At 51.6% G+C, this 25986-nt stretch overlaps 10 protein-coding genes across 10 annotated transcripts; 5 read left to right on the top strand and 5 right to left on the bottom strand.

Annotated features, from left to right (window-relative positions):
* Positions 1–169: 169 nt before the first annotated feature.
* On the bottom strand, positions 170–3681 carry CC1G_02463 (peptide transporter MTD1; the record flags this gene model as incomplete). Its single annotated transcript, XM_001832149.2, has 17 exons — positions 170–235; positions 288–509; positions 566–625; positions 684–901; positions 1031–1157; positions 1205–1315; positions 1366–1445; positions 1565–1658; positions 1713–1886; positions 1948–2003; positions 2069–2076; positions 2151–2488; positions 2531–2606; positions 2663–2730; positions 2790–2864; positions 2915–3127; positions 3196–3681. 17 exons carry the CDS (start codon positions 3679–3681, stop codon positions 170–172), a joined length of 2472 nt encoding a protein of 823 aa, XP_001832201.2.
* A 953-nt stretch (positions 3682–4634) lies between these two features.
* On the bottom strand, positions 4635–7633 carry CC1G_02462 (protein transporter SEC23). Its single transcript, XM_001832148.2, has 8 exons — positions 7550–7633; positions 7319–7490; positions 6970–7264; positions 6445–6918; positions 6153–6392; positions 5253–6098; positions 4981–5190; positions 4635–4911 (listed from the first exon to the last, which is right to left on the bottom strand). The coding sequence occupies exons 1-8, from the start codon at positions 7581–7583 to the stop codon at positions 4888–4890; spliced, it is 2295 nt and encodes a 764-aa protein (XP_001832200.2). The 5' UTR covers positions 7584–7633; the 3' UTR covers positions 4635–4887.
* Positions 7634–8512: 879 nt separating this feature from the next.
* CC1G_02461 (hypothetical protein) lies at positions 8513–12045 on the top strand (the record flags this gene model as incomplete). The annotated part of the gene is made up of 8 exons (XM_001832147.2): positions 8513–8611; positions 8661–8810; positions 8881–10078; positions 10129–10638; positions 10706–11141; positions 11479–11662; positions 11723–11804; positions 11879–12045. The coding sequence occupies 8 exons, from the start codon at positions 8513–8515 to the stop codon at positions 12043–12045; spliced, it is 2826 nt and encodes a 941-aa protein (XP_001832199.2).
* Positions 12046–12481: 436 nt separating this feature from the next.
* CC1G_02460 (hypothetical protein) lies at positions 12482–12814 on the top strand (the record flags this gene model as incomplete). Its single annotated transcript, XM_001832146.2, has 3 exons — positions 12482–12571; positions 12634–12733; positions 12786–12814. The coding sequence occupies 3 exons, from the start codon at positions 12482–12484 to the stop codon at positions 12812–12814; spliced, it is 219 nt and encodes a 72-aa protein (XP_001832198.2).
* A 1784-nt stretch (positions 12815–14598) lies between these two features.
* On the bottom strand, positions 14599–16051 carry CC1G_15154 (hypothetical protein; the record flags this gene model as incomplete). Its single annotated transcript, XM_002910469.1, has 5 exons — positions 14599–14610; positions 14684–14897; positions 14991–15265; positions 15321–15605; positions 15665–16051. 5 exons carry the CDS (start codon positions 16049–16051, stop codon positions 14599–14601), a joined length of 1173 nt encoding a protein of 390 aa, XP_002910515.1.
* Positions 16052–16359: 308 nt separating this feature from the next.
* On the bottom strand, positions 16360–17736 carry CC1G_15153 (hypothetical protein; the record flags this gene model as incomplete). The annotated part of the gene is made up of 4 exons (XM_002910468.1): positions 16360–16656; positions 16723–16997; positions 17060–17231; positions 17281–17736. The coding sequence occupies 4 exons, from the start codon at positions 17734–17736 to the stop codon at positions 16360–16362; spliced, it is 1200 nt and encodes a 399-aa protein (XP_002910514.1).
* A 248-nt stretch (positions 17737–17984) lies between these two features.
* Positions 17985–19248, top strand: CC1G_02458 (hypothetical protein; the record flags this gene model as incomplete). The annotated part of the gene is made up of 5 exons (XM_001832144.1): positions 17985–18182; positions 18246–18447; positions 18509–18709; positions 18769–18863; positions 18922–19248. The coding sequence occupies 5 exons, from the start codon at positions 17985–17987 to the stop codon at positions 19246–19248; spliced, it is 1023 nt and encodes a 340-aa protein (XP_001832196.1).
* Positions 19249–19352: 104 nt separating this feature from the next.
* CC1G_02457 (hypothetical protein) lies at positions 19353–20129 on the bottom strand (the record flags this gene model as incomplete). Its single annotated transcript, XM_001832143.2, has 4 exons — positions 19353–19755; positions 19812–19880; positions 19935–19991; positions 20050–20129. The coding sequence occupies 4 exons, from the start codon at positions 20127–20129 to the stop codon at positions 19353–19355; spliced, it is 609 nt and encodes a 202-aa protein (XP_001832195.2).
* A 317-nt stretch (positions 20130–20446) lies between these two features.
* CC1G_02456 (hypothetical protein) lies at positions 20447–21176 on the top strand (the record flags this gene model as incomplete). Its single annotated transcript, XM_001832142.2, has 3 exons — positions 20447–20648; positions 20699–20767; positions 20824–21176. 3 exons carry the CDS (start codon positions 20447–20449, stop codon positions 21174–21176), a joined length of 624 nt encoding a protein of 207 aa, XP_001832194.2.
* Positions 21177–22085: 909 nt separating this feature from the next.
* Positions 22086–24528, top strand: CC1G_02455 (hypothetical protein; the record flags this gene model as incomplete). Its single annotated transcript, XM_001832141.1, has 6 exons — positions 22086–22146; positions 22203–22298; positions 22353–22655; positions 22707–22877; positions 22939–23139; positions 23198–24528. The coding sequence occupies 6 exons, from the start codon at positions 22086–22088 to the stop codon at positions 24526–24528; spliced, it is 2163 nt and encodes a 720-aa protein (XP_001832193.1).
* Positions 24529–25986: the final 1458 nt, after the last annotated feature.

Raw genomic sequence — 25986 nt, 5'->3', positions numbered from 1 at the left:
AGGTTAGTCCCTCCTTCCATTAACCAAATGCACTCCACAACTGACGAATAAAAGGGGCTCTCAGCGGGGCAGGATATCGATATCGATGAAATGCTGTATTCCGTTCCAGAGTGCAAGATGTATCTAACAAAAGGCCTTTAAGATAAATACGATTATAAATCATCGCTCATCAACGATCCAGCGCGCCATTCCCATTACAATAATCCACGTTTCCAACGACTGGATTTCCAACCCACTAGCCCCAGTCATCAGACACACCTACTGAAAGAAAACATTACAGAACCCACCTGCCAGAAAGGCTTGTGCGACCCTTCAATCCCACCAAGGACAGTGAACGAAAGCAAAAGCAACATGCACTGCGCTCCCCCGTCGAGTGCACTCCCAAAGATCAAACTGTGGTCATTGAACCAGACTGGCCAGCGGTTTCGGATCCAGAGTTGACAAATGATTCCAACTAGGATGCTTGAGATGATGGAGGAGGTGATGCCGAAGGTCATTATGGATGAGTACTGGGTGCGAGTTGAATGAGGGTTGGCGCGATAGAAGGTGTGGTTTGGGTGCATACCATGAAAACGACGGGAAGCATCAGGGTGCTACCGTCTAAGAACCAAAGGTTTGGCCAGATCTAGAAAGAGCGAGAAAATGCTGTTAGCTGGGAGGCGAGGTTGAAGTGGAGGCCATACCCGGTGAAGCAGAGCTTGAATTGTGGTCAGAGAAGCGCCCAGCAGGAGACTCAGAGGCACGATAAAGTAAGGCCCATCGAAGCTGTATAACTCTTTCGCAAGCGCCCAGGTTACAACCTCGCTGTTTAAGATCTGTGGAACTTGACCGTTCCATATGTTGGTTCCGATAGGGCTCGTGAAAGCTTCTTGTTGATGTTCGATGACCCTGGCCATGGTAGCTAAAGGGTATGGACATGAGCAACTTATGGAAGCCGACGGCTTTTAGATGATTACCGTAGTTCACCAACGCTCCTGTTCTGACGATGGTCAGCCCATCTTGTAATCAAACAACGGAGAGGTTTTACTACCTAACAAAAGACCCCAGATTTGTGTGAAGAGTATTACCCGAGAGGGTATTTTGAGGTATTGGCCGAGTTTTAGCTGTGAGGTGAAGTACATGCCGTTTGACACGGCGCTTTCGCTCCAAGTCGAGAACTGCAACGAAGTTAAATGGAGACATCGCGGACAGGGGTTTGACATACGTATAGAATTCCCAGAGGGTTCCCAGGGAGGACCAAACTGCCAACCATCTTAGCTACGTGCATTGGCAACATCCAATGTCCCAGGTACGCGTTGAGCGAATTCGCGAGTGGCTGTTAGATCGTCATTTGGGAGGGTGGGGGGAAAAGCGGAAACCACGAACAAAAGCTATCGTCCCTGCGATAAGCGCCAGCATATAGGGCATTTGGGAGATATACGGATGCCTCAAGACCACCGTGAATCCTGTCATCAAAATGTGAGCATGACAGAGGGCTGAAAAGGAATGGAAATCTGACCCGCAAAGAACGATAAGAAGGCGAGGACAGTATACCACCAGGTTGGGACATTAACTAGTCGCTTACTGGGCGCCTTCCCTTCCTTCGAACCCCTGTACATAAACGGGAAGAGCAACCTTGGTCCGATGAACCAAAGAGCGTGAGCGATCAAGCTTCCAACCTTGCCAAGCAAATTCGTTATCGTCGGGGAAATTTAGAAACCGAACACACTTACACCAAGATTAGATGCTATATTCGCCCACAGAAAGGATCCTGTAAGGCCAGGAGCACCTTGTTCTCTGATTGCTTCTGGGATGATATTGAAATTCTCGTCCATGATCGCCGTGTGGTCATAGACCGTCCCGTTCGGAGAGAAGATGGTGGTCGCCAAAATAGGAAGGTTGAACGCCTGTTTTGGTCATGGATTCAGCACAAGCTCCGAACGTCGAGATAGCGAGGTGTGAGCCTACATTCCAGATGTTCGAGTAGTAGATGCCCATGGTGGCGCAATAGCAGAGGGCATATCCTATCCAAGCATTCACTGGTAGACAAGCGTTAGGACGAAGCCAATAGTTGTGGTTAAGCCCTCACCTTGAAAGCTGATTGGGAGGTGCATCACCCTTATGCAACGTCATTGACCATGGAACAACGGGCCTTGAGACGGATGACTTACGAGGAACCAATGAATTGCCAGTCGAAAGAGACACTGAACAGCCCGAGTCCTTCATTTCCACTAGCACCCCCAAACAAACTCGTAAATGCGTCCTGCAGGATCTGCGATGTGGATGTCTGGGACGCCAAGCAAAATATATTGATTCCGTTTAGGAGAGGGAAAATGTAGGCGGGGAAAATTTCGTAGATGAAGGTTGTCCAGAAGGTGAATGAGAAACCTTTCGACAGCCACTGCCGGTCGGAATCTGGCTCGGCGTGGAAGACTGGTTTCACGTCAGCATGAGCATTGGGCAGAGACGTTGTAGGCTCACCCCGGAGTAACGACAGGGGAGGCACAACCTAGAGCACGGTTACTGCGGTCGTACAATATGACAAACTGACTGGAATAGTTACACTCGGATATATCAGCCCCTTCGGCTTGACAGTGAAATGTCGGAAAAGTCCCGCTAGGGCACACCTTCAAGATCGGGATCAGGATAATGAGTCCAATCATAACTTCAGTCCGAGACTCACCCAAAGCACGTCGTGGAGAATATAAATAAAGAGGCCGCGAGGAGATCCACTTGGGTGTCGTAGTACAACTAAAATGAGGTCGTTCTTCAGAGCGATATCGAGTCGTCAAAGGGAGGAACATACTGACATATTGCACTGAGAGTGTCTGCACAGCGAGGCTTCCGTTCGCAGCAGCCATGGCAATCATCGAGGAAATTGCGTGCTTCGGTGAGATGAGTTCCTATTACGTCTAAGCTGTAGAGAGCAACTCACCTCTCCAAGGGAGAATGGCCCAGGGTTTATGACGCACAGTATTCTGTCGCCAAAGCTCCTAGACGCTTCATCCTTCCGCCTTTTCTCGACATTTTGTTCTCCTCTAGACGGTGCCTTTGGTAAAACAGCCGCCCAGAATGACCCGCCTATATAGGCTACGACTATCAGGAACGTGTTGTTAACCACCGCGAACACCGGTTTCAATACATATACCTGGGTATTGAGTGAGTTTCATCAGGGAAAACGAAGGAATATCGACGGTTCATTTGAGCGCCACGTACTTGATATATTGCTGCCCCAAGGCATCCAACTAGCGAACCAATAACCAAAGATCGCAGTGTTAAAGATCGCTCCATGCATCTCCCATCCTCTGGCTCTGGCTTCACGGTCTCCCACAACGATGAATCGAGGTAAGGGTCGAATAATAGCCCGTTCGCTAAGAATGAATTTGGGAAGGCAAATCCGAGATCTCTCTCTCTCCCCGCGTTGCTATCAATGTTCGCGTTGAGTTTCGAGTCAAGGCTGACACCCTTCTCGAGTTTGTCGTCAGAGGCCCAGGCATGGCTGCTGTTAACATGTGTAGATGCCTGAGAGCCGCCGTCGTGGTCGTTCTGAGAATTTGTCGATTTTTCGTCGCTGGCGAGATATGTGCTAGAACGACTGTCATGGGTCACCGCGCAGATGGTGGACGATGTCGAAGGAGCAGTCGAGGTTGAAAAATCGGAAGCCGACTCGGACAACATCGTCAAAGTGGTGGTCGCCTCCATCATGGATGAAGAACGGTTAGATAATAGAAAGCGCCTTGAGAGATAAGGAAGAAAAGGGCCCGTAACTGGGAAAGAACCTACCATATCTCAGTAGCAGTCATATATAGGGAACAGGAGTGAAACTAAGCGAGAAAGAACCACTGGGAATCAACCTCCACGCATCCCAGCCATCCGACCGACTCGACCTAGGCTAACCAATCCAGCCCGCTCCAATCTTCCCCCCTGGGTCTCGGTGTGGGGAGATACAACGCCAACAACTCGAAAAGTGTACAACCGCAATCTTACACTAGAGCAAGAATCAACGTCTTCAGCCAGAGATAAGTAGATAGACGTCGAAGTTCGAAGTACCGCTTTCTGACGTGTCAGAGCAGAACCCGAGCGGTGCAGGCCAGTATGGAAGCCAAACTACTCGTTGGCTCCTTGACTCAGATCCCCCCTGAGCAAGCTAACGGGACGAAAAGTAATAATCCAAGAAAGAATGCGCCATTTTGCCTATCGCGGGCAGTGCATTCTTGAACGATGTGGATCGAGTCGTGGCGAGTTGATAGCGTGAGGGTCAGAGATAGTAGATCCCCTCCATCCCTTCAATCTGGTCACATCTCCGCCAACTCCGAAAAGTCAATGTCATCCGATTGCGGTCGAGTGCAGGAGAGAGATGCATGTATGCCTAGACGAATGAACCTAGTTGTGCAAAAGCTTAGTTAGTTAGGTAAACGAAGAATGAAGGATTTGTTTAATCATGTGCTGCCGCTCCACCGGAACTGGGGATATAACAAAATAGCCTGCAGACAGTCGCCCCGAGACCCTATCAGAGAGGGCAGAGTCAAGGAAAGCCAATCAACGGGGATCCCTGACAGGAGGGCTTGAAGACTTGATTCCGTCAAATGCAGGTGTAACGTGGCAGAGCTCGACGTTCTAGACATCAACAGTCCTCTTCAGCATAGTCGGAGATGTACTCAGTAAGGGCGTTTTTCATAGTTATCCAGATATAAAGTAGATTGCCAGAACCGCCAAATAAAAAGAGTACGAACAGAACACGAGAAGAACGTAAAAGGAAGACCAGAACTTGAACCCCCGTGGAACGAAACCACGAAGTCCTCCACGGAACGGACCGAGCGAACAAGAACCCAACAGTAGCCTGCAGAGAGGAAGAGGATGGAGAGAGGCTACCATTCGAATCATCGTCCGTGCTTGATTCTAAGGTATTTAGTTGGTCTGAGCACCAACAGCCTGAGAGGAAGAGAAGAGAATCGCGTCAGTCCACCAGTGATCTCCAGCAGCAGTTGAGGCATCACTCACCAATCGCTTCAAGTGCTCCATGAACACTTGCAAGCTGACATCGTCCGTGAAGATAGCCTGACCAGCTCCAGCACCAGGGGTGCTACCATACATGGTCGCACTCATATGCGTGGTACTGGGATTGAGTTTGGAGAGCAAGAATCGGGCCTGAGAGCCGCCTTGATCACAAACAATGTATCGTGGGATAGGGAAGCGATCGGCGAGGAGGTCCTATATCAAGGGGAAAAGAGTCAGCGATGTGAAGAACCCAACAGGTTCGATAATTCTCTCACTTGGGCATCAGCGACAGGCAACTCGAGGAGTTCCTTAAAGTTCTCGTAGCCCTCCTGGTCTTGGTAGCCCTGCTTTCTCCATTGAGCAACGAGCTCTCCATGGAAAATGAGAATGTGGAAGAATGTGTCGAGGAGGAGGATGACGTCATGCTTGATGGAGACACTGTCCAGCAAGACGGGTTGCGGGGGCTGGTCGAAGGTGTATGACATGAGGGTGGGCTGTATCATGATCAGCGAATTGTTAACATCTTCTTCGTTGAGGACATGGCGGTAGAACGCTGTCTCGTCAGGACTGTTGTTGAAGACTTGAAGGAACTGGCTTCTTCTGAGGTGGAACATGAACTGAGGATAGATGCTGAAGTTGTCCGTGAGACGGAATGATGTTGGATCTTCCTTCCTGTAGTCTGCGAACTTCTGGCAGAGTCGGATCAACATACGATCTAACCACCTCAAGACGTCGGGGGAATCGTCTATTTCTGCCTTGAAGACGGCTATCCGGGCCATTAAAACAGCGGCGGCCTCTTGATCGAAGGAGGCGGCAATGGAAGGGGATCCAGCTTCCGCGAAGTTCCGTGCGATGGTGGTGACACGAAGTCGCATTTGGCCCGAGGAGTGCTGGTAGTGGGTCACAAATTGAATAAGTCCACGGGAACCTTGCTGGAGAGGTTGGCCAGCAGGGGTGACAACTTCAAAGTAGACACCCGCCGCTGTGCGCGGTGTGATAGCATTGATCTTCCATGCTGAGGTTTGACCGATACCAATCTCAGTCTCGCCAACACACGCGGATTTCTTCCCCGCGGAAATTCCGTGGCCAATCATTCCCGAGACCTTGAGCTCTTTTGTGGTCTAAGGGGGATAACGAGTCAGAGCGATAACATAAAAGACAGGGCCGTAACATACCTGAACGTCCAGCGTTGCATTGAAGCCCATCGACAGGTTGCCCTGGTCATCTTTATTGAACAGGCGAAGGAAGGATTGCTTGAAGATGGATGTTGCGAAGGAGTCGGAAAGGACGATGACGCCATTCGTGGAATTTGGCAGTGACTTCATTTCTTGCAAGCCAATCTGATCCAAGCAACCGGCGAAGAGATCGACAACGTGGCCATTGTTAGAGACTCGACGAGCAAGTCCTTCATAGAACTAGAAGTAGGTGTTGGTATACGATTAGTACGTTGAATGATGTACAACATACCTTCATGGCCCGCTTGTAATGTTTGGCCGAATCACGGTCGATATCGTGGTGACTACGAATAGGCTCCTTCAGTTCGTTGCTGACGACCATACCCGGTCCCTCGGTGGCGGGACCACCGGAGAAGAGCATAATTCTCGCGCCAGTGTTGGGGAAGGCGGTCTCAAGCAAACCGACGGCGACGCTGAGGGCGACGCCGGTACACCTCAATGGTCGCTTGTCGTTGGCGACGGGCCAGGGATCGCGGGTAAGCGACTCCAAGATCCCGGTCAGCTGGAATTCGCACTGGGAGACTGGGAGAAGGAATCGGGCTGCGCCAAAGGCCTGTTGAGACAACGGTTGTCCAGGGCGTGGTGCAGCACGGTTTTGGGATGAGAGACCGAGCATATCTTGGATTTGCTTGGGTTGATACTCCTTTCCGCCCCGGAAGACATATGACTTGGAGCACTCGGCATAGCCAATTTCATGAACTTGGGTCTGCAATTATTTGAACAAGGGCTAACAGATACGCGATCGCGAAACACATACCATGGTTCCATACGTGATCAATCCCACCAAGGCATAGGGGGGAATCAAGCTCAAGCTGACCACGATGGCATCACGGAGAGCCTTCAAATCGTCCTCATCCAAGCAGGTATCGACAACGAACAGAAAGATGGGTGGGACTTGAGCGGGTCGCGCCAAAACATATTCAATCGTCGTGTACTTGGGCAACAATTCCGGGGGCAAATTGGTGTTGGAGATCTCCTTGTAATGCGGCGGGAATGCATTTCTCGACAAGCAGAAAGGACAGATCCAGAGTTTTCCACGAATATCAATCTGGCTAGACAGTCATTTCAGTCCCAGAGCGCGATCCAATTCGCGATCTTTGGCCTACCAATATGGATTCAGGATCGCTCGGCAAGGCGGTTTGCACGCGACGGGCTCATATACGACCGGCGGAAGATCTTCTCTGACTTTGAGTGGCGTGTAGAGGGCAGAGATGGGCACAACGGTCCTGGTCGCTTCAATCCTCGATGATGGCCAGACGTTCCATGAGAGTCGAATGCCTAGAATGTCGTTGACCGTATTCAGGGACGCCGTCACTGACCAACAAACAGAAACCCACCGTCGCGCTCCTCGACGTCCTCGAAGTTCATCATCGTTGTTCGTCACAGTAAAAAAGAGAAATAAGATTGTCACAGACAATCGTTTGGCGTCGGCGACAGCAGTGAGCGAGAAAGATCACCACCGCCGCCATCGCGAGCCACGTAGGAGTTGCGTAAACAATGCACAAACAACAGCCCGGTCCAGCCGTGGGAACCGGCATGCTGGCCGCAACCTAATAGCCACGTCGCGAGCGCTAAAGCACCAATTCCTGGTCACTTCGACAGTCATGAATCTTTCACGTTACCATGGAAAGAACTGGTGAATCGGAGACTTGCAACCGGGAAGGACCGGGAGGTAACGTCTCAGCTGGCACCGATATGTGGTGTTGATTTGCTGAATGTGCTCTCAGAGCAGAGACGGCCCCGGTTGGTGAGTTTATTCCTGGGTTCGTGGAACTTCTGCAGGCTGTGGTTCCAACGACTCATAGAAGCACTGATATTAGTAGAGAACAGCACTCGATGTCCGATAGAACTACGCAACGCTCGACACCCAACTTCCCCAGACGTTCCCAGACAATGACTCGGCGGATAATGTACACGATCGACATGGGATGTGACTGAGGCTCACACGCTTTCCGAGGTCCTGATTGCCAGATCCCAGGGAGTTCACAGCCTCGCGTGCACTCCTGGATGATTGGTTAGAGCACGTCTTCGACTTCCATCGGCGGCGCAGCGAAGGGCTGTGCCAAGATGACATCCCTGTGGGACTTCCGGAAAAAAAAACCTTCTTGTTCCTGCGGCGATGATGGGCGCCTATCGCAATGTTAGAGCCTGACCCGTAAGTAAATCGATCAATCACACGTCACGGAGTAAGGCTGTTAACTAGAGATGGCTTCAAGCGTGCTCCAACCATCCTAAATACAACACGGCTGGTTCTTTTCTGCCTACCCTTTCCCCACATTACCCAGGTTCCTGCGGTTGGCATGCCAGACGACACCTTCAACTATAGTCTTGCGGCCTCAAGCACAAGTAGAGAAACATCAAGTACCGCGCACACACCTCCAACGCCGCCTTTCTGGGAGGTATGTAGACATGTTCGTGACAGTGAAGGCGAGACTTACGCATCTCAAGGCGGAGAGGCCATGGACAACAAAGGACCCGCTCCGTTTTCCTATGCCAGGGGAGAACAGGGACCTGAAATACTGTAGACGGCTTGTTGAAGAGCACGATGACGGTCGGTGTGCCGCATGGAAGGACGAAATCCAGAACCTCCTGCTATTTGTACGCTGCTTTCCTTCGATCGATATTACACCTTTACCGCTTCTCGTCCCGGGCTGACAAGGTACTTCAGGCTGGCTTATTCTCCGCAATAGTCACGGCTTTCAGCGTCGAGGCCACGAGGCTACTACAGGGATCTCCGGAGGACGTCACCGTCCAACTCCTGGGCCGGATAACTACCCAACTCGAATTTTCACACAACGAGCCTTCCTCAACGCTCCCGCGACTACCCTCCTTTGCACCACCACCCAACGCAATTCGCGTGAACATCCTGTGGGCTATCAGTCTGACCATCAGCCTCGCAGTGGTTACCGTCGGCATCGTCTGCTTACAGTGGCTGCGCGAATACCAACGCCAGGATCCCGGGCGCTCCGACAAAGATGCACTGGCAGCCCGAGATCTACGAGCTGAGTCCATCAAGAGATGGAAAATTCCATTCATCATCTCCATCCTCCCCATCCTGCTGCAAGCTGCGTTGGCGTTATTCCTTTGTGGACTGGTGGACTATTTCTTTGCCATGAGCCCGTTTGCAGCATGGGTCATTTCTGCTTTCGTGGGACCGACACTTCTTTTCATCATCATAACTCCGATGCTACCAGGCCTCCACGACTTCATTCTGACGCAGATCTGGCCGGGTCTCTCGGGTACCTACTGTGCATACCGATCCCCACAAGCATGGGCGTTCACGATGCTCTGTAGCGCCGTGGCCGCGACGTGGCACCACCTTCGTCATTTAACCAATGTAAACAGCGGAGCCGCTGAAGACATTCCACTGAAATCCTGCATCCGCGAGATCAAGCACCTTCAGGATTGGATCGCGTACGACGGGTGGCGGAGGAAGGGCCCGAGATTCAGACACGGCTTTGTCTTTGCTCTTTGTCGCCTTTTACGGCTGCATCGGGGTACTGACAGCCCAGTACTTTATGCCGCATACCACTCCTTGCGGGACATTGTCTCTGTGGATGAGGCCGAAGATGCAAGCAGGGAGATCTTCAGAACCGCCGACTTCAACATCAGAGACCAAATCCCGGAATCACTACCACCTGCAGACCAGGTCAACTTTGCTCGAGATCTATTGATGTTCCACATTGGACGGAAGGTGTTTCGCAGGGCCGAGCCATCGCGAACCTACTATGGAGAATGGGAGCATCGCCATCTACTGGAGTTGTTCGTGAAGATAACGCAGCAATGTGACGAGCTTGGACTGGAATGTCCGCCCATCTTCAACACCATAGAGAGACCCTTTTCTGACTACTCGGTTCTTCCGCATTGTGAGCATGTCCGTTTTCAAAACGACCTACACCGCTAAGCCATCCGACAGCTCTGCGAATTCAACTCTTCAAACGCCTTCACGCGAGGCTACACATGGACATTCGCCCGCTCGGAATCTCCAACATCTCTTTCCTTCAAGACGCCGCAGAATCTATGCTGGCTTTGCTACTGACGTTCGTGTTCTATCCTTTAGACGACGCTTACGCCACCCCTGACTCGACCTCAGACGCAATCTCTAACGAAAGCTTCCACCAAACATCCCAAATACTGGAAGCTGGATTCGATGATCTCTCCGCCGCAGTAGGCCAATGGGAGAACCCAAATTTCGACCTATTTGTGAACTCGTGGCAGCGTTTCCTCGACCATCCTGCGAGGACACTTCGCAAGAACGTTGCTTTAGTCTTCAAGTCGCCTGCATTTTGGAAGTTCCTGCGTACTTTGTCCATCTCACAGCGCTGGCCTGTCCCACTTACAGGGGGTGACACCAACCCTCAAATAGACAGTTGGGTGGACTTTGCTTCCGCTATAATCCGAGTTGGTGAGGAACATGCTCCCATAGGTGAGTCGCCGGTTGACAATTCGGGTTTTCGAAATCGCCTTTGCTTATGAGTTTCCCGTGCTCGTAGTCTCCCTCGTCGACATCCTGGACCTAACACTCCGTCACTTACAACTGCAACGGAACATCCAATGTATCAACCTAAAAGGCGTCGTTGGACTGATATGCAAGGCTATTGGCATCGTCGTTCTCAATGCAGATAGCCTCGACCCTTTCATGGAAGAGAAAGAGGATATCACGACAAACGTGACACTCTACAGCAAGGTCGACGCCACTTTCCGACTACTGGCCGAGCTAATGGAAAGCGGGACGTACCTAGGCCTGCGCTTCCATGCCTACTGCCTCGTACCATGGACCGACCCTGCGAATGAAGCCAAACTCCTCTTGAATAAGGACATACTAATTCACTCAGTGCCTTTCGCGGAACTGGTGTCATCCGTGGACTCGAACATTCTTCCCTTTGAATACTTCGATACGGAGATTTGGAAAAGAAGGTTGAACAGATTGTATACCTTGCTGGATATTCCTGTTCCGATTGGAGTTCGACGGACACCGATGGACTCCGAGAGTAGTTTGAATACAATAAATTCGTAGAGACACTTGTGTAGGCACGTAGCTCTCGGAAATCAAGGGACATGTAGCGACCTCTCAAAGCGGCTGTGCCGAGCAGCCTCCCGTAAAATCTGTGCCATAATTAGCAGGCTCCCAACTGGGACTACCTTCCATTTGATCATACTCAGACTTCCGACGACTTCCCACAGTGTATGAATTCAATTCACTCCAGAATGTATTACCGATCCGTCTATGTCAATCCCAAAGGCACATATACTTAAACTTCGCAAGTACGCCGAAGATCCCTCCAAACACAGTCGAACACTTTCTAAAGCTCAAACACCAACTTCCCAGCACAGACATAATCGCGATGCAACCAACCCGCGTTGCCCGTAACATCATGGTCGACGACGCCATCTGGGGCCGTGGCCTCTCGAACACACTGAGACCTCGGGGCGCGGACAGGACAGGCATGGTGCGTCTACACCTTTACTCTCTGCCACCTGATTCCCTGCCAACCATCTTATATATCTAGGCCGTCGGACTCGGATCCCTGGCCGCATTCATCGCCTTTGCCTACGGCGTCGAATGGTTGGCGGAGAAGCGCAATCCCGAGAGTACGTGTTCGCTATTCTGCCTATTGCTGAGCATACAGCTAACCCTAGATGCCGGTGGTGATGTAGGAACCCAGGCGATGCAGTAAAGGAATTCTTGTCCCCCTTCTGCGGTCCTACCACTGAAACGATGTCGACGCTCAGCTCTGCTGAACCGACAACCATCAATCTTCATGAACCCGACTCGGAATTTACTGGTCTCCTCCGAGATGACCTTTTGCTTACGACGTTTTATCCTCTTTGAAAGTGTATTTTTTTTTGTTTTCTGTTGCAAACTTGCCTGTATCAGTGTATTATATGGCTACCTGAACACGACTTGAATTTTGCGTTATGATTGGGGTGGTTATGATTGGGGTGGATGCAGGTTGAAATTGTTGTTCTAGCTGTGGGCGGGAGCGGCCGCCTAGCCATCGTTTCCCGCCCGCACCTCTTGCGATCGATAGATCCACCATTCACCTGAGACGCTCCAATAGACTAGACCCTCGCTCTATTGAGTCCTGGATCAAGGGAGTATACCTCGATATTTGACATCATACCCGAAACTGACACCACAGACGATCTTCTCGATTCCACCTCTTTCCACCATCCACCGATAATTCGAACCTCCTTTACAGACCACCACCGTCAGCTACAGATAGTCCCACCAGCAGCCATCAGCTTCACAGATCAACACAGCTATCATGCTCAGAACAGCAATTCGACGCAACGTCGGCGGTAGAGCCAGCGGTGGTTCAGGCTACAACTCTGGTTCCAAAGCTAACAACAACCTGGTACGGCTCCTACCCTCCCCCATCATGAGGAAACCGGTGCTAATCACTGAAACCCATTTCAGATGGTCGGAGCGGTGGGCTTCGCAGCCGTCATGGGATTCTTAATGTATTTGAATAAGGGGAAGAACGTACCTGCCCCTCCTACCCAGCAGACGAGTCATGGTGCGCTTAGGGGCTGATTTTGTGGTTGATGGCAGGCTGAGAGGTGGTTTAGGTGCTCCTGTACTTCCGAGACCGGCATAAGGCATCGCATTCAGCACTGTTTCTGTATTTCGACTTCGTTCACCTGTTGTATTAGTATGAAATCAGATTCTTTGTTATTGCCTCGCATCGCATCTGGATGGAACGAAAACCAGGGAATGAATGGCAGTGCCCACCTAGTACTTGTAGCATGTCGCTTTGGGTGAAATCTTCGCTTCGTGTCACTCCTTTGTCGAATCTCGAGAAGTCTCTGTTATGACGTCCCAGCACTGAAAGTGGGGCCCCTGTGTCATCGTGGATCCACATTCACATTCTGACGGATACCCGTTATATCATATGTAGTACATAGAGACCCCTACAGGTAGGACGAAGTCCCACCTACCCGTAGGCCATAAGTCACGTGAAATGAAAATTAACCTACAACGATATAACGCACGACCATAATACATTGCTATTGTGTATTACCATAACCTCAACCTCGTCTATCCGTTTCTCTGGTTTCGTCGAACCAGGATTCCTCTGGTATGCTACTATACAGCCTCCTGTTATGTAGAACCATGAGGCAACACATTTCTTTTTCTTGTCATACCTGTGAGCGTCCAGGGATTAGTAACCTAAGTATCCGACGAACCGCAGGAACCGGCCTATGGTTTCCACAGACAATGCATCGGGTCACCCGTGGTGCCTGCCACTGGATGTCCTCCCCACCTGCAGCTCAGACACCCTGAGGCCCAGGTTCGCGTTGTTATCCTGAGCCATACGCAAACCCTCCCCCGGGCCCCTCTTGACTGTGGTTCTGGGATACCACGAGTCCAGCCTACTTGCGGTCCCTCGCAACTACAGCCATACAAACACTTGTACCTTGGCGTCTACACTAACAGCGTTACAGAAAAGGGTTCCCAAGACCCACTCTAGCTGCCTGTTATATCCCAGAACCACAGCCGTAGGATGTGTGATTCGACCATACCACAGAGTAAGTTGGGCTTTGGTCTCCGGGAATCACAGGCGTGCTACCTGTGGTCAGGGTGTGTGACAGGGTACGTGGACTGTGGTACCTCCGAACCACATGTCGCATGGCCCGCAGTCTTGAAATGATACCGTCGGCTGTTGCCCCAAGCTCAATTGCAGCGGTCCAGGCTCCTGTATGGTTTGAAGATGTGGCAGGCTATGGAGACGCGTAAGTCCCCAGGAACCAAAGCTATACAATGTCTTGATAGCGGATACCATACCAAAAGCGACCAACGGTCCGTGTGAACCACAAACGTGCCTTGATATTTCCCGACCCATCCACTAGAGTGGTTCTCATCAGTCTCGCGGAGCAATAGGCTATCAAATGATGAAGTAGTCTTCTCGATCACACCATGTACTCGGTTTCTCGGAGCAACACCCACCAAGACGGGCTATGGTTTCACGGAGCAATAGGCCATCAAAAGATTAGGTGTAAATCTCGGGATAGACGGATACCAGTTCCTAGCTTTGGTTTAGCCGGACTACAAGGCCTAGGGAACACCCCACCCCTTACGATTACATTTGAACACCTAGTAGAGCTCAATTACACGACACCATGTCTGTGGTTCTGTGGATCTATACATACCGGCTTCCATATGCTATGCAGTACTTACGACGTTGGTCAGGGAACATCAGGCAGGCCGGGTGCAGTCCCATCACACCAGCTTGTGCCTATGAACAAAAGAGCCCGAACCAGAGGCGTCCGGTTCCTGGGAGCGCAATCGGATAAATGGACCAGCGTCTATGTCCAGGCCATCCCACAGATTCAGCCAAGGCGATTTTATTCCCTAAAAGAACATATTCACACTGAAGTCGAATCACTTAGGTTTCTGTAGAATCCATTATCCTGTGTCAACAAAGTCGTATTCCTTGCTATTCTACCTCCGTTTAAACTACGCCTACTGCCCTCCTTTCACGGACACGGTTCCAAACCGATAAGAAGACTTTCGAGTAGATAATGGCGCGTGTTTGAGACATATAGCTGACGGACTTGCGGATTTTCTTCAGACCGCCGTTACCACACTCAGCAGCGCTGGAATTGATGATTACCAGTCGTGGGTCGATGTTCGCATACTCCGAGAGAAATGCTGCGGGCGAACATTTCGTGTGACCTGAACTGTGAAAGTGATCAATACAAAAGTAAGTGTTCTGGAAAAATTCCGGCTCTCTGAGCATGCAGTAAGGCCCCAACGAGCATGCGAAGTCGTACACCACACGCTTTGGGGCAACAGGCCAGCGTGTAACCATTGCCGAGAACACATCGTCGCGGCCTTCGCTTTCCGCGATGCAATGGAAGCCGTAGCAGATTCCGTGTGTGCACCATGCCACCATCAGACCGCCGGTGAGACGCTGTTCTCCATACTGGGTGAAGTATTTCCCGCACGCATCGCCTCTTTTGGAAGACTTGTCCCTCTGCTGATCGTTCCGCAGCCGAGGATACTTGGGTCGATAGCGAATTTGTGGCATGCTATACAAGCACCCAGTCTAAGAAAGAAGTATGTCATCACTCTATCGCCACATACTTCGAAAGCTATCTTACCAGTGTCCAGTTACTTCGTGTCTCGCCGACCGCCGCCCCATCCTGGACGCCAGGGAGCGGTTCCTCGACCTTCAAAGCTGATAACATGTGAGAAGCACGAGTCTCCAACCACACCATGATTGGAACCAGGGAAGCGACATCATGGTGCACCTGCACGACCTTGTAAAGAGCAGGAATTGCAAGTATCTGAGTTGCTGTAGCCTTGGTGGGATTCTGCAAGAACGATCGTAGAGCGAGAACGGACGAGTTGTTTATCATCTGTAAAACCGATTCCTCAGCTGCAACCTGCAAATTTGAATTTAGTATGCACCTTTCCCCCAGAATCAGACAATACCACACGGTACCTGAATGAAAAAGTCCTTGTACGCGCTGGGGGCCTTCTTTCTCTGGGCGTACGCTGCTTCTCCGAACATCTGGTCAAAGAGGACACCCAACGCTGGACAAAGCTCCTTCAAAGCCCTCCCTACCGCCTTCACCCTGCCCAAGTGGTCCCCAATTGCCTTCAGCTCGCGGGAACGAGCTTTCGATGGCGAATCTGGTGTTTCATCTGCCGAGAAACCTTCTTCGTCATGCTCGAGAATAGCGTCGAGGCTTGGAGGGTCCACCGTCACTCGTATCTGCTTTCGTAGCGATGCATCGAGGATGAGTTGTTGGCGCGGGTGATACTTGACGTTTCTGCGAACGAGAGACGATTCGGAGACGGTGGTCGGCGGCCTCAGGGTTGAAGTCATGTGTTTCCTCCCAAAGGAAAGTGTAATACCATCCCATATCACGGTTTCAGGATGGTCTCCACACCTTGAGCACCTCATGTCGCTTGAGAAGTCCTGCAATGAGACGTACGAGAACCAAACCGATCTGAAAAGATCCTCCCCCATAAATGTGTCGCCAGTGGCTCGATATCGGCGCGAAAGATGAAGGACCCATGACGAAAAAGGCGTTTCGGAGCTGGTATACGCGCTGGTATATTCGTCCAGGAGTTCATGAGAGACAATGATCGAGTTATTGAAGTTGAATAGCCCGAGATCTCTTAGATCTGGACCTATGAACCTGCGACGCGAGGGGGGGCATTGGGGGCACGGTTGGAGTTCGATCTGATGAGAGTAAAGTCCGCACAGAGTGTAGACCTTGCACAGGCGAAAGATCGTAGGCCTGAAGCTATCGTAGAACGTGCGTCCAGTCGGGCACGGGCAAGACGATTGTGCATCGAGAAGGAAAGGAGTTTCTGGGACAGAGCGAAAGGGAGGAGGCGGAGGATAATGCTGGGGGTCACTGGGGAGTGTCGCCCAGCTCGGAACGTTGACTGGAAGGTGTGATATTTGGCCGCAGCGATTTCCCACTTTGTATTCGAAGTCAGAACGAGCATCAGAGTCCAAGATTACCTTCACTCACCCAGTTCGCTTACCGGCCTACTCGCCGCAAAGCTGCCACAATTTCCTATGTCACCATGGTCCTCCCCTTGCCCCACCACCAACAGGACTCGGCGCACGTGAATGCAGGTCGCTGTGCCAGTATCCTTCGAGCAGCGCCAGGTTCCGCTCCAGCCTCCCGGTGCACCTGTGTGCCTCACGATAGCGCGGCCCTTCAGAGCGGAAGTCGACGCAGAACGGACAGAGAAATAAGAGGTCACATCGTCATTCTGAAGGGAAGTTTGTAGGAACATGATTGCTAGGGAATGTTCTAAAAAATGATATGGAAAGTCAGTGAAGGCCACGGAAGCGCCCACCTATATTAACACTTACCTGAAACATGCTCATCCCCGAAATCGAGTAGGGATGAAACATCGTACTTAACAAAGAATTGACCATGAATGCAAGTACTATCGAGCCCACTAGGGCAAGTGCACGCCACAAGCAATGAGTTGGAGTCTGCTTCGCCGACCAGTAATTTGTATTCCAAATGGTACCAGTGGTCCTGAAGCCGTTCAGTATCGAAGTACCATCCTATGTGACTTAAGTCTTACCAAGGACTGGCCCTTTTCAATGTCCCAACCTTGAACAACGAAAAGGTTGCCCTCCAGGTGGTAGAATCCGGCGACGTGAGCGGTAACTGCATCAACATAGGTATCGAGACGATTGTCGGGCACCTCGGACGAGAAACCGGGAGCGATCTCGGGGGAGATAGTGGCTGTGTCGATCTCGGACCCAATGCCAGGATCGCGATCAACTTGAACATCAGGCGCCTCATGCTCTGCACCCTCCAACGGTTCGTTCTCCAACACTGTCGGCTGGTTCTCCTGTGGCACTTGCTGACTCCGATACTTCCCGGGCTTTCGTGGTCGGGGCTGGTACCTCACCCTCCGTGATGCTTTGGTCGGCGAATCCCAGTCATCCCTCCTGGCAGCTTCCAACAGTGCTGACGGATAGCCGCTGTCGTCGTCGCTATCGTCCCAGTTTGCCAGTCTCTTTCGTTGGCTCATTTACTGTGGTGAATAAAGTGAGAGGAAGGTGGGAAATCGGTGGATCGGGTTGCCAAAGCCACTGCCCAGTTTAAGGATCAATCTGGAGATTACAACCAATGTTCTACCCCAACATCATGCCGCCTGTTCCTGATGCGTCCCTTCCACCGAACTCAGGCCGTCACCCGCATCCTAGGCTCTCACGTGTCTTTCTTAGACTCTGATAAAACTTGAAAAATTCGTTGCTCCAATTCTCGCCTGCACCCCACATGGCTCTCACTCGCTCTCAGTCCCTCTCTCCCAAGAAGAAAAAAACCGCTTCCAAGGGCCTTTCACAGTCAAAGTCGGGGCTCCAGCAACCGAAAGCCGATAGGAGACCTCGCCAGTGTCGGAGATGTCCTGGTCGTCCCCTACTTTCCACCTGCGAACATCGCTTTCGCAAACGCCCGCCCCTTGTGACTCCCTCCGTGAGTATAAGGTCCTTGTCCTGTTTAAGTACCCTCGACTAACTTAGGCCACCATATCTACAGGATGTCGATCTACAGACCCACGTAGATTCATCGCCGAGTGCCGCAGTTGCGCCCGCTCCCATGACACCTCGCCCTCTTGTCGGTAATCGCGACCCCATTCTCAATGTGATAGACCCTATCCTCATCGAGGAGGATATGCAAACCGGTGCTCTGGTTGCAGGAGTGAATGGCCCTGCCCCGGTCGCTCCTCCCGAGATGACAGGTAACCGTCTAAGTCATCGAGTCATCGTTCTTGAACCCGATCTCATCTCTCCTCGACTTAGGCGTTGTCTCTCCGTCTTCGACGCCTCCGGCTACTCCCAATCGCTGTTTGGATTCTGATGCCAGCACCACCGTCGACGCAACCCCTACGTCCAGCCCAACTCCCTCTTCTACGACCCCCAAGGTGAAGCGAACCCAACCATCTGGCGCCAACGCGAAATGGGGTACTGTCGAGGGTGCCGGACGTGGGAACGACGTGTGGGGTGAGTTTCATCGTCGTCTCTGCCCAATGCGGTCTCGTCACTCAAGTTTGTCCTTTCAGAGGTTTATCGTGTCCGTAAGCTCAAGCCTCCTATAAAGGGGCAAGCGGAAGCTACTCGCAAGCTCGAACGCTGGACGATTGACCTCATGTCACGGGTGAGTCTCCTCTCTGTAGCTATCACTCGGTATCACTCGATCTCATCTCGCAACCCAGGCCGAAGCTATCTCAACCCGCACAGGATGTTGGCTGTATCTCGCCATACAGCATCCTGCTTCCAAGACTCCGTTCAGCCATTTCACCTCTCGCAAGCTTTGCAATGATGCCCCCGAAGATGTCGAGGTCATTCACAAGGAGGTCCGTCATACAATGAATAATCTCACCCGCGCTCACAAACGCCGCCTCTTCGAGTCGGAGAAGGAGATTCAGGCGGCCAAGGACGAGGCGAACGCCGCGACTCAGCGCGCTGAGCGCGCTGAGGACGAACTGTGCCGCCTCAAGCGGCTTCTTGTCGCCCAGGGTGTCACTCTGGACGACGAATAAGTAATGTAGCATTGTATCTCCTTGTCCCATTCACCGATGCCCAATATGACTGTTTGAATCCATGTTTTAAATATATTCTGTGGCTACAGAAAACAGTGAGACTGCTAGGTTCGTTGAAAGAGCAACTCGTTGTTAGCATAAGCCTGGGTGAACTCATCGGCACCCGTGAAAAGGTAGGTCTCCAGGTCGTCGACCCACCCTTGAACACGGTCTATGTCCTGCAGAAACCGATCGAGCTGTGCAATGACATCCTTAACTCCTCGGAATTGCAGAACCTCTCCATGTAACTCGACAATTTTTCTTCTCCAGGGGTCGAATTTGGACGATTGTCGGGATACATAGTCTCGCACATGTCGGGCACCTTCCCCATTATTGAAGAGGGCGAGAACCTGGCGACACAGAGACTGCATAAACTTGACTCCATCCCTGCCAATCATTCGCAGGTATCCCTGATACACTTCCTTAGCCATAACGACCGTCCTCTCGAGGTCTTGAGCATCAACATCCCTTTTCGTTTGAGGTTGAGTCGAGATACATGGATCATGGAGAAGGAGGACATTTACCTTTGGCATGTATTGGTCTCTACCGATTCTCGGTCTTTGGGCACGGTTTCCTTTCCTCTGGCTGCTCCTCTTCAGGGATTTTGGTCTTCAATAGAGTCCCTCGAATAGGAGGAGGAGGATTACCTATTTGCCTTGCCAGATCTCTTGTCACGCCGGCGTTTGTTGATTTCCACCTTGTTTCTGGAGAGGGAATATCCTGTGTTAGAATAGAACAAAGAAGCCCATTATATTCGCTTACCTTTCGTAGTACCTCCTATTCTTATCCCTATTGGCCTGCTTGAGTTCCTTCTTCGTTCGATATTTCTTTGGGCGACTCATTGAGGGCACGAGAGAGTAAGTGCAAACACTGATAGAGATGTGATGGAATTAGGATCGTTGGTCTGACTTTTTACCTGGTAGGTGTAGAAACTCACGGTAAGTTGGAATATGCTGTATGAATTAATCCCTGAATTTCTATGATTTTTTCGTGATTTTAGGAGCACGATAAGGCAGGGAAAACTCGTCTCAATCGTCTCAATGGTGGAGAGCGCATTGAATGACCATTCGGCCGGTGACTTCGGCAATTACCGAGAGGTCGTCCCCGCAGGAGAGAGTGCCTCCTCTGATCTATCGTTGAATTCTTCACCGACGACGACATGCTCCCCAGTACCTTAATCTTAACCTCTGAGACCGACCTGGGCGATATACCTTTAACTTCGCCTGTCGTCGACAATCCAGTCGACCGCGTCACATTCACCCACCGCGAGCTGCGTCGCAATCTAACTCGCGGGGAACTCAATCGGTGGGCTCTATCCAATCTTGTAAGGGCCTGGCACGTTGATGATTCGGGGTTCTATCGTAAAAGAAGAGGTAAAGTATCCTCTTTTTCTACTCACCGTGCTCAAAAGCTCACATTCATCAAATCACATTCTCAATGTTTTGTTTCCCTTTCACTCGACCAGACACGGGGGCGATTGGTGAGGATTACTATCGTCTGCCTCCTCCATGTGCAGGGATTCTGACAATTTCCAAGCGAAACAGCAGAAGTTCAAGGAGGAAGACTTTATTCAGGAGTGGAAAGTGTACGTGGTCGTCTCCCACACGGCCTGGAAGACTTTCGAGAAGGACGTACGCAAGTCTATCGACTCCCTTCTGAAATCCGACAAAACCATCGACGATCGTTTCTCTGAAGGAGTCCGACTTCGCGGCGCCCATAACCTACCCACCCGTGTCCCCACCAATATCAACGAGGCTGGGATAATTACCCAGTGTGATTTCCCATTCATGCTCGAAGACTACAGCGACTCGGAGGTTCGACTCATGCACGTTGTCGAAAAGTACGCAAAGGAGGTGTACGAGAAGAGTGGTGGACTGTTCGACATCTAGTGCCGCCAGAGTCAACTTACGCTCTTTCGAGGCTTTCATATTTAGTTTTCATTGCTAGATTCTCGTTTATCTGTTAGTGTGTCGTGTATTGATTTTTTTTCGCCGGGTTCTGTGAAAGTTGGGGGAGTTTTTGGTTGGACTACTCTGAAACTCACTGGAACCCCCAAAATTCAGATGCCAAATTAGGCGACAGGGGTTTCCGCGATCGATTGATCCGACCAAACCAGGTGGGAACTTTTCCGGAGATCCAAACGAAGTAGGTGGTTGCGTCACCCCTTTCGGTCTGTTTTCCGACCAAGCCCACATGGACAATCGATCGGCAGCTCTCTCATTGTTCTGGAGACCAACCCAAGATCTAGCGCCCGTATGAACGCGCAGGGAAACACTGCCTTCTCTGGCTGGCAATTTGGCAAAAAGGGTCACCTGTGTGTTCTAGACCCAACCTTACACATGATAACCAACACGGCCGGGACAACGATCGGATACGCGTACCCAGTGTTTTCCCGACCATCCGATCCCAGTGGCTTGGCTAAGGGAGGACAAGACCTTGAACTCGGGGAGGAGTAAGGCATTCCTGATTCCGAGTCCCATGCCTTGTTCTATTCGATTGGGTGCGTTGCAACTACGAGCTCAACAAGAAAACCCTGAAGCACAACCGACTTCAAGAAAAGACTCCAGGTTCCTAAGTCCAAGTGGTCAGTGGGAGCACATGCACCCTATTCCAGCATTTCAAATTTGTCTGCCCTGGTTTCCGATGGAAGGATCTGGCAATATCTCTACATGTCGACTTGGTGACTTGGATCGCAGTTCACATTTCCCATGCTTGGTGCGCTCTGCTAACTTATCTGCTCCTGAGGTCCCCACCGACTACATGTTCCTTCCCTTTGGTCACTCAATAACTCTGCCGACATGTCGAACAAAAATGCTGCTGAATCTGTTGCTCCCTCTTTCCCCCCTCCAAAAACAATCGGTACGTCGACACGGTGGTCACCACGTTCCGTTGCCCCTGCTAATGACGCGCCGCAGGCGAATTTAAAAAAGCCATTGACCTCGTAGAGGACTGGATCAAAGAACTTGAGGCCTCAAAGGCCCTGCTCACGTTGGAGCGCACGAAAACACCTAGTAAGTAATGACAAATTTCACCTTCTCGTTTGCTTAGCTTACGAATTTCTCCAGAGCACAGACGTCACGTCAAAACGCGGGCGTTGAAGGCGATGACGCAAAAGATTGAGGAAGCTGAAGTCCAATTGGCCGGCTTACGCAATGGTCTCGTTCTGGTGGAGTCTGGGGAACAGGATTCTCCCCGCCCGCCACTTCTCTCTCCGACACCCGACTCTCCACGTCCCTCCACCACACCCGACTCTCCACGTCCCTCCACCACACCCGACTCTCCACGTCGTCCCTCCACCACACCCGACTCTCCACGTCCCTCCACCACACCCGACTCTCCTTTAACCCAGTTGGGTGACGATGATGCCCGTGAGTCCAACATTCCGCTCAGCTTTCGAGGTACTGACGAGAGTTTCGCAGATGGAGAACCAGACCCCTCGTTTGGCAGCGGTGGCCCTGGCGAGGGCAGGTCTTCTCAGAACGGCGCAGACCCCTCTTTGAAGGCCCTTGGCGAAGCGGGCGACGACTCAGGCGGTGGTAGCGAGAGGGAAATGGAAGGCACGATTGCACAAAACGATGATGGATTAGAAAGTGAGTTCTAGCCATTCAGTCCCCCCTCCGTTTAGACACGGCTGATTAACGTTTCATCCAGGGTCCAAGGTCGCCCTCGACGCCTTCCATTGGAATTTGTACACGCAAATCTCCGCCCTCATCGACGAAGATGAAGAAACATCAATTCTTGATAGCGATAGTCTGGCGAAGTACATGAACAGTATACTTCTGGCCATCGAAGGGGGGAGCGAGAACAGTGACGAGGAAGAAGAGGAGCCCGAGACCCGAGGGATACTGGAAGGTGCGCACCATTCTTACTGGTGATGTAAACGAATAATCGATCGCTCAATCTCTGGTAGGTGATGATAACGAGGAAGGCGTATGGGGGTGGGGGGTATTCAAGGAAGCCAGGGTCCTCCTCGACCAGTACGAGGAGATGGGCGTTCTGAGCGTCGGTGACCGCTCAGCGATGTTGCGCCGCCTATACGACGTCATTTGCTGGGACCGTCGTTTTGTCGAAACGCACGGGGCGAGGGAGGAGGAGGAGGAGCCACAGAAGCGCGTAGAGGACGGCAACGAGCAGGGACGGTTGCAGGGACCGCAAGAGGAGGTAATAGGGAAGGCAACCGACGGCGATGTAACCGATGTAACCGATGGCGACACTCAGAAGACGAAGGGAAAGGAGAAGACGAAGGGAAAGGAGAAGACGAAGGGAAAGGAGAAGGCGGTCGATGTCAACAACGACGAGAACGACGCTGAGGAGGCCGGGGGGGAGGGGGAGGGGGAGGAGGAGGAGGAGGAGGAAAAATCCTTAACCCGCGAGCAGATCATCGCGAAACGAATGTGTGAGTTATCGCTCAACTCGATGTGGGGTATGGCTAATCTTTCGAAACTGTCCCAAGCCAATGCGTACAACGCCTTGTGTAACGCAATGACTTTCGAGCACGACATTCCAAACGGTCCTCGCTGGGACGCTCGTCGTTTTGCAGAGATGCTACACCTTTACGGGACAGGGTCCATCAATATCGCGATGGAAACCTTCATTGTCCGCAAGGGACTCACCCGATGCCACTACCACACACTGTCGGATAGGACGTCGAAGAAGAACGATGACACGCGCGATGGAGTGACAGGGGTCCACTTCAAGCCGACGAAGACCGTTTCTGCCCCTGCCAGGAACCTTCGTCTTATCCCCGACAGGCTTCCTGGTACCATCCCCCGCCTGAAAGGCGCAGTCGAGATGCCAAAGGAAGGTCCGAGTGGCGTCAACGGCCTCACGTACCACGAGCTGCGCGAGTTCTTCCCTGTCACGGAAAATGGCCGACGTCAACTGCATTGCGGCTGCGATCTCCAAGAAGCGCTCACGGACTTCTTCTTTTGGAAGGGTTTTCCTTACATCTCGTCGTTTTCGAAGGATACTGAAGAGCTCTTCGGTATGCCCGTCTCTCCCCGAATTCGGACTTGGTTCTGCACCATTCTCGACGCCCTCTCGGTCAATGTGCGAGACCTTTACGCCTACGACAAGCAAGGTAACCGCCGCACTGAGGAGGATATTGTGAAGGCGAGGATCCGCCGTCTTTGGGATACGATTGCGGAGAACGTCGAGGACAACATGGTTCTTAGGCCGAAGAGGCCTCGTTCAGATGTTGAGGATGACGGTGACCCTGGCCCTTCGAAACGTCGTAAATAATTCCTCTTTTTTTTGTTTTTATTTTTATTCTTTCCTTTTTGTATTAGGACACTTCGTGCATCGTATTAATCATTATTTCGTTCTTGCTTCGCGTTTACGTGTACCCAACGGTGGTACGTTGACCTACAGATACCCGTACCTATGGTATGACAGAGCCTTGAGGTTTGTTCCCCTTGGTATGACTGGACCACAGCACTATAGTGCGCTGTTTGGCTGGACCACAGATGCCTATAATTGAAGAGCTGGCAACTAACTGTCCACGAACCTTGTGAGTTGTGGAGCGTCTAAGCTGGCGTGAGGTTTAGAGACCATCAGGTCCCTGATTCCTTCGGCTCGGAGTTACCACAGGTCGTAAGTTGTGTGGTACCTCTGAGCAACAGATGAACTTCGTGTTGCTGAATGACTAGTAAGGGGCTCGGCTCATAGGCACCACTAGTCACCTTCGTGTATAGGAATGACTATGAGAAAACGTTTGTAGCTAGTAGTGCCCTATGTTGCCAGGAATAAACGCTCATGGTCCAGGATCGCGACAGGTGGCATGTGTGTGGTTCAAATACACCATTGACCGACTCGGATATGGTATCCGCGAGCCGAAGATTGTCTGTCTGTGGTGCCGAGATCCTGCCCCTCTCTCCATATCCTGCTATATCTTCCAGCCACACGCGCGCTTCGTATGGCCGAGGTTCTGGGGACGGCACCTATCGACCGTGGGGCAACAGCCGCAGGAAAGGCAGACTATATCATCCGTGGACCAGAGGTCATACGACGTGTGGTTATGAGGTACAGTACACCACCTTGATCCGTGGAATCCTCGAACCACGCATCATATGTCCGTAGTTCCCGGATACCACATACCCCTTGACATGTGGTGCCTCAGAGCCACACGGCGTATAGCTGTGGCCCTGGGATACCGCAGAAGTGAGAGTACTTCTGGGAAAGTTCCCTGCCTAACTCTCGTAGACAGGACTAAGTCTGTAACCTGTTGGAACAGCTCCTGACCAGAGGTCATACGACGTGTGGTTATGAGGTACTGTAAACCTCCGTGGCCTGCAGTGTCTCCGAACCACAGGTCATATGTGTGCGGTGCCCGGATACCACACAAACCTTGGCCTCTCGTTCCCCAGAACCGCAGCCTGCGTGGGATACCAGAGCAGGTAGATTACTTCTTGGAAAAAACTTTGCCTAACTCTCGTAGTGGCTGTATGTAGGAGCGGCCCACTTTATCATCTTTACGATGCGTGGTTCTGAGTTACCACAGACCTCCTTACCCTGTGGTTCTGAGATACCACACGCCGTTTGACTACCAGATACAAAATCATGCTGGACGTTGGTACTTGGAAGTTACCCTGTGGTTCTGGGAGAACAAGGACCGCCTTAACCTGTGGTTCTGAGATACCACGGACCTCGTTACCTTGTGGTTCTGAGGTACCACAGACCGCCTTACCTTGTGGTTCTGAG

The sequence above is a fragment of the Coprinopsis cinerea genome (assembly GCF_000182895.1).
Source record: "Coprinopsis cinerea okayama7#130 chromosome 9 map unlocalized cont3.9, whole genome shotgun sequence".
Classification (NCBI taxonomy): domain Eukaryota; kingdom Fungi; phylum Basidiomycota; class Agaricomycetes; order Agaricales; family Psathyrellaceae; genus Coprinopsis; species Coprinopsis cinerea.
This window is presented reverse-complemented; position numbering and strand designations above follow the sequence as displayed.